The sequence below is a fragment of the Brassica rapa genome, unplaced genomic scaffold, assembly GCF_000309985.2.
Source record: "Brassica rapa cultivar Chiifu-401-42 unplaced genomic scaffold, CAAS_Brap_v3.01 Scaffold0838, whole genome shotgun sequence".
NCBI classification, from domain to species: domain Eukaryota; kingdom Viridiplantae; phylum Streptophyta; class Magnoliopsida; order Brassicales; family Brassicaceae; genus Brassica; species Brassica rapa.
In genome coordinates, this window is record NW_022610776.1 from 33,145 (window position 1) to 40,590 (window position 7,446).

General features: G+C 44.6%; 1 protein-coding gene across 1 annotated transcript; it reads left to right on the top strand.

Moving 5' to 3' along the window:
• Positions 1–1,341: 1,341 nt before the first annotated feature.
• On the top strand, positions 1,342–4,929 carry LOC103828867. Its single transcript, XM_033283522.1, has 2 exons — positions 1,342–3,129; positions 3,235–4,929. Exons 1-2 carry the CDS (start codon positions 1,668–1,670, stop codon positions 4,092–4,094), a joined length of 2,322 nt encoding a protein of 773 aa, XP_033139413.1. The 5' UTR covers positions 1,342–1,667; the 3' UTR covers positions 4,095–4,929.
• The last annotated feature ends 2,517 nt before the right edge of the window (positions 4,930–7,446 follow it).

Consider the following 7,446-nt stretch of genomic DNA (forward strand, 5'->3'; position numbering starts at 1 on the left):
TCCTCAGTCTATTTCAAGCACATTCTCATCAAGAATACCAAGAGGGAGTCAGCAAGGAAGTCTTGGTCGTGCATGGGAAAAAGAATTCAACAAAAATCATTAATTTCGGTCTTTAGTCAAAGTCTTCATTTCTAGTTTCTATGTCTTGTTTTTAGCACATTCTTCTTTGGATTTCTACAACTTGTAATCCTATAAATAAGGCCTTAGAGCCACGAAAAAGACAGATTGTTTTTCCCTTTTTATGAGTTTCTCTCATTGTTCTTTGTTTAGAACACATCTTAGTTTCTCGGTGAGGTTATCTCCAAGTTTCGATCCTTCTTTTGTTGGACCGGTGCGTCACATCCGGCAAAGATTGAAGTCTGGTAGTATCTTTGGGCTATTCCGCAACCCTTAGTGTCACTCCTCGATCCATCAGTTCTCAATCCTCTCGGATCTGAGTTCATATCAACCATACCGAAAGAGTGATCCATATTTTGGTTCTATCAAGTGGTATCAGAGCCACTCTTCCGGTATTGTCTATTTCATTCATCTTTCTCATCTTCTATTTTCTTATAAACACTTCTTCTTCTACCTTTCTTAAATCCGGGCCCCTCATTACCATCCATATAAAAAAAAGATTTACGATTTGATTCAAAAACAAATATGTAGAAAAAGTTCAAAGTTTGTTTTGTGGATTGGTGGTGGAAGAGAGAGCCTGCTGGCTGAGGAGAAATCAAGCCTTTGAGGTGGTTAAAACGGATTTCAAAAAAAAAAAAAAAATTTCTTATCTTTCTATCTTGAGAAATTCCCTTGTTTGCTTGGATTTGCCTATTGAGATTCTTTGATTTGTTCTCTTAGAACATTGAGTAGAAACTTGTGTGTGATCACCTAAATCTGAGAGAAACACTTGAGTGGGTGAGATTAAACACTTGAGAGTGTGAGGTTTTATTTCCTAACTTTTGTGTTGAGATTTTCAGGTTATAATGTTTGGTCTTCAAAGGAAAAATACCAAGGAGAAATCCCCACGACCATCAGCCTCTCAATCTTCATTTAAATCTTCTTTGAATTATTTTGATGAGTGTGTTAGTGTGCAGGAAAAACCAAACAGGTGGAGCAAAGAGCATGTCAATACATCCAAAGGTGAATCTGATCCAAGAAGGCGATTGCTTCAGTTTGATGTCCAACAATTTTGTGATAACTTTGTGAAGGGTGTGGACAAAGCCCTCAAGGACGTCAGCAAGAGCCAAAAGAAGAGCACATCCACACGTGCCCCAGTAGCTGAGCCATCCTTTTCCATCAGTAATAAAACCCAAGGTGAATCTGAAAACTGTTTTGAAGAATTTAAAGATTTTTCAGATTCTTCACCTATATTTGATGAAACTGATGAAGAACCAATTGAAAGTTTGATGTCTTGTGAAGAAAGTTGTGATCTTCCTTATCTTGAATCTGAGTTTATAAATGATAATGAACAGGCTAATGTAGAACTAACTGTTTTGCAACCGGAGCATCCGAGTAGCCTTGTTTTGTCTCAACAGGTTTTTGAGGAAGAGCCACTGGATATTCCACATCAGTGCCCATGTCTTGACACTTGGATATCTTTGGATGAAGTCCCATAACCTATCTTTGATGTGGAGGACGAACCTGATCCAGTCTTTGATGAAGAAGAAACTAGCATCATATCCACCTTTATGGAGAGCCATCTTTGCTTTGATTCCGGCACAACCACTGCTCCTTCATCTCCTGCCCCTTTGTTTCCTGATCTTAAAGAGCACTGTGAGAAATCTGAATTAGTTATTTCTCTGCCTGACATGTTTGATAAGATCAGTTCTTTTGATGTGATTCGTTTTGGTTTTGATAAGATAAAAGAAAATTGTTTTTCAAAATCTGATTTTGGAAACATGATTAATTCTTTTAAAATCTTTGAACCTGATAAATTTCTTGATCAACAACGTTTTCAAACTGACCTTGGCATCAGTTCTGAAATTATTTTGAGCTTTGATCAGTCCCTGGAACAAAGCAAAGTTTTTGATCATTTTGAAAAGTATCTTGAGCTTGATTTGAAACAAACTGATTTTTGTGCTACAAAATCTTTTGATTCGTTTGTTTTCAAAGAAAATAGCTTTGATCTGAACTCTTCTAGGCATAGACTGATCACTGATGATTTGTTTGCATCTTCTCTGGACTTGGACGATTTCTTAATTAAAAAGATGCTGGAACAGAATTCACTTGAAACTGAAACTGGTTTTTGTGAACTTGATTTATGTGATTCTGTTTTGCAGCCTGATCTCTTGAGTTTTGAAAATGATAAAACTTGGAATTTTCTGAGATCATCTTGTGAGAATTTTGTTGATTTGAGTGTTGATGATATATTGGTCTACAACACATTCTTTGAAAAATGTCTTGAGTCTTTGATAGTTGTTTCTCAATCTGAACTTAAGCTTGTGTGTTCAGATGTTGATAATGATATGCACGTTTTGGAAAAGATTAATGTTGTTGCATATCTTGATAAGATTCTTGTCTGTAATGTCTACTTCGATTTTCATCTTGACAGGCTGAAAAGTGTGCTACTTGTTCTTGGAAATGATATCTTAATTTTTGATTTGAACAAGTATCTCTCTTGCACATTTGATCCTGGTCTTTCAGTGTTTGTTTTGAGTATCCAGGAAAGACAGGTTCAGCCTCTGAATGAAAGCATTTGCCGTGCCCAACAACCTCAGATTTGGAGAAGCTTTGTTGTTCAAACCGGCTACCTTGGTGCCAGCGACAGAGGTTCAGTCCAAGAGGGATATCTCAACAGTCTGAAAGTCTTTTGTCTTGAATCAAATTTTACTCGAACGCCAACTCATCAAGGATTCACTGAGGATTGGAATCGCATGAAAATCTTCCCGGATAAAGAAGTTATGAATTTTCCAAACCAGAGGTTCTTCAGTCCGTCTATCCGCGAGTACCAGATTTCTAAAGGATATTCATGCCCCATAAAGAAGCGGCCTGAGCCAAAACCGATCACAGGGTTCCAGATGGATCTCCCAGCTTCTCAGAAAGACCGAAATCAGAAGGAATGGCCATGGTATCTGGAAGTTATGATCCATCCACCAAAACCGGCCAGACCAAAGACAGCACTGCCTCCTTCATTCAGCCAACAAACCAGAGGTATTTCTAAAACTTCTAAGTTTCATGACAGGAAGCATGTTACCATTGACGTGCCCATGGAGCTTGAATGTTTTCTTCCTTCCTTTCATTTTTATGATTTGAAAGAAAACCCAACAAAAGAGGCAGCAAAGTGTTCACCACATGAAAAACAATTGGAGCTGATGATCCTCCATGACCCAAATATGTTTCCTCAGTCAACTTCCTGTCCAAAACAAAAGCACTCTAAGGATCATGAGTTGATTTCCTCTACTCTTCATGAAAATGTTTTGAAACCGAGAATTTCAAAGAGAAAACATATTCTTACTTGGTTGAAAAACGTTTTGCTCAAACCTTTTCATGAATTGATTTCATTGAGCTGTGCTTTGAAAGAGATTTGGTGTAGGAAAGAGCATGAACTAAAATTGCTTAGGCCAAAGAATTCTTTTGATTTCGTTCATGATGATAATTTTTCAAATTTGGCATTGTCTCTTTCTTTCCATAACAGTTTCTCACATTGGCCTGATTTTGAGATTGATAAATCAATTTTTCGCAACCAGTTTACTTGCTTAATGCTTGCCCACGTCCTTGATGATTATCCTAAGTGCTTGGATCCTGTTTTTGGTGTCTTAAGGATAGAGAAACCCTTTGATTATTCCTTTACCAGATTTGATGTGGTTTCTCTAGTTGCTTTGAATAAACAGGATAAGCATGATCAGTTTCTAAGGAGAGCAAGCACCAATGGACGCCAAAGTACTTGGAATTCCTTGATGAAAATGACTTCAAAACTCCAAGGAAGTTTCTGTCCATATTTTTCATTCCCTGAATTTTCCATGAATTTTAATTCCTTTGTATCTGATTCATCGTTTTTTGATATAGGTACTTTGGATTTGAGGACAAATCCTTTTGAAGAAGGAGGGAATGATACACCGTGGTCAACACGGATCAGTACATGGAGCCGAACCAGCCTGGAGATCAGAACGTTCTGAACATTTCAACCGAGGTTCACATTTTTCACCGTACCGGACAGACTGACTGTGCAGTGTACTGGACAGTCCCACATACGTCCGGAAAGGAGCTTTGGCTGGAACCATGGCCAGATGACCGATCTGACCATACTGGGGCTTGTCTTTCCCGTCCAACTTCACATTTGAAGACATATGGTCGAGCTAGAATCCACTTTGGACGAGCTGGACGAGGTGACACTTACTTGGAGCTAGATGAGCTGAGTGAGCTAAGTGACACTACTCTGGAGCTGGATGAGCTGAGTGAGCTAAATGACACTAGCTTGGAGCTGAATGAGCTAAGTAACACTGAAGACGGAGCTGGTTCAGCTGCTGGGCGAAATGGTCCTTTTCAGCCCAAAGAAAAGTTCATCAAAAGTTCACTATGGGATTGTTTCTTTCCAAATCCGACCAGTCCTTTCCTCAGTCCATTTAAAGCACATTCTCATCAAGAATACCAAGAGGGAGTCAGCAAGGAAGTCTTGGTCGTGCATGAGAAAAAGAATTCAACAAAAATCATTAATTTCGGTCTTTAGTCAAAGTCTTCATTTCTAGTTTCTATGTCTTGTTTTTAGCACATTCTTCTTTGGATTTCTACAACTTGTAATCCTATAAATAAGGCCTTAGAGCCACGAAATAGACAGATTGTTTTTCTCTTTTTATGAGTTTCTCTCATTGTTTTTTGTTTAGAACACTTCTTAGTTTCTTGGTGAGGTTATCTCCAAGTTTCGATCCTTCTTTTGTTGGACCGGTGCGTCACATACGGCAACGATCGAAGTCTGGTAGCAACCCTTAGTATCACCCCTCGATCCATCAGTTCTCAATCCTCTCGGATCTGAGTTCATATCAACCATACCGAAAGAGTGATTCATATTTTGGTTCTATCACTGTGTGTGCTGACGGACACACACAGACGTCGTGTGTTTGCTGACGGACACCCATGGACGTCCTGTGTGTACTGAAAAGACAGCCCACGTGGGCCAAAATAACCTGAACAGTCCACGGGAACGGTCAACGTGCTGAGTCCAAGGACCAACGTGCTGAAATGTGTACTGATGGACAGCCATAGACGTCCTATGTGTGCTGACGGACACACACGAACACACACGGACAGCCACAAACGTCCTGTGTGTGCTGACGGACACACACGGACGTCGTGTGTGTGCTGACGGACACCCACGGACGTCCTGTGTGTACTGAACAGACAGCCCACGTGGGCCAAAATAACCCGAACAGTCCACGGGAAGGGTCAGCGTGCTGAGTCCAAGGACCAACGTACTGATATGTGTACTGATGGACAGCCATGGATGTCCTATGTGTGCTGATGGACACACACGGACACACACGGACACACACACACAGCCACATAAGTCTTATGTGTGCTGATGGACACCCACGGACGTCCTGTGTGTGCTGACGGACACCCACGGACGTCCTGTGTGTACTGAACAGACAGCCCAGGTTGGCCAAAATCACCAGAACAGTCCACGGGAAAGGCCAGCGTGCTGAGTCCAAGGACCAGCGTGCTGATATGTGTACTGATGGACAGCCACGGACGTCCTGTGTGTGCTGACGGACACACATGGACACATACGGACAGCGACAGACGTCATGTGTGTGCTGACGGACAGCCCCAGACAGCCGCTGACGTCTTGTGTGTGCTGGCATACACCCACGGACGTCCTGTGTGTACTGAACAGACAGCCCGCCCAAAATCACCCAAACAGTCCACGGGAAGGGCCAGCGTGCTGAGTCCAAGGACCAACGTGCTGATATGTGTACTGATGGACAGCCACTGACGTCCTGTGTGTGCTGACGGACACACACGGACACACACAAACAGCCACGGATGTCCTGTGTGTGCTGACGGCCACACACGGACGTCGTGTGTGTGCTGACGGACACCCACGGACGTCCTGTGTGTACTGAACAGACAGCCCACGTGGGCCAAAATAACCCGAACAGTCCACGGGAAGGGTCAGCGTGCTGAGTCCAAGGAGCAACGTGCTGATATGTGTACTGATGGACAGCCATGGATACCCTGTGTGTGCTGATGGACACACACGGACACACACGGACACACACAGACAGCCACATAAGTCTTGTGTTTGCTGATGGACACCCACGGACGTCCTGTGTGTGCTGACGGACACCCACGGACGTCCTGTGTGTACTGAACAGACAGCCCAGGTTGGCCAAAATCACCAGAACAGTCCACGGGAAAGGCCAGCGTGCTGAGTCCAAGGACCAGCGTGCTGATATGTGTACTGATGGACAGCCACGGACGTCCTGTGTGTGCTGACGGACACACACGGACACATACGGACAGCGACAGACGTCATGTGTGTGCTGACGGACAGCCGCTGACGTCTTGTGTGTGCTGGCAGACACCCACGGACGTCATGTGTGTACTGAACAGACAGCCCGCCCAAAATCACCCAGACAGTCCACGGGAAGGGCCAGCGTGCTGAGTCCAAGGACCAACGTGCTGATATGTGTACTGATGGACAGCCACTGACGTCCTGTGTGTGCTGACTGACACACACGGACACACACAAACAGCCACGGATGTCCTGTGTGTGCTGACGGACACACACGGACGTCGTGTGTGTGCTGACGGACACCCACGGACGTCCTGTGTGTACTGAACAGACAGCCCACGTGGGCCAAAATAACCCGAACAGTCCACGGGAAGGGTCAGCGTGCTGAGTCCAAGGAGCAACGTGCTGATATGTGTACTGCTGGACAGCCACAGACGTCCTGTGTGTGCTGACGGACACACACCGACACATACGGACAGCGATAGACGTCCTGTGTGTGCTGACGGACAGCCCCAGACAGCCACTGACGTCTTGTGTGTATTGGCAGACACCCACGGACGTCCTGTGTGTACTGAACAGACAGCCCACGTGGGCCAAAATCACCCGAACAGTCCTTGGGAAGGGCCAGCGTGCTGAGTCCAAGGACCAACGTGCTGACATGTGTACTGATGGACAGCCACAGACGTCCTGTGTGTGCTGACGGGCACACACGGACACACACAGACAGCCACGGACGTCCTGTGTGTGCTGGCAGACAGCGTCGGACGTCCTGTGTGTGCTGGCGGACACCCACAGACGTCCTGTGTGTACTGAACAGACAGCCCACGTGGGCCAAATTCACCAAAACAGTCCACGGGAAGGGCCAGTGTGCTGAGTCCAAGGACCAGCGTGCTGATATGTGTACTGATGGACAGCCACGGACGTCCTGTGTGTGCTGACGGACACACATGGACACATACGGACAGCGACAGACGTCATGTGTGTGCTGACGGACAGCCGCTGACGTCTTGTGTGTG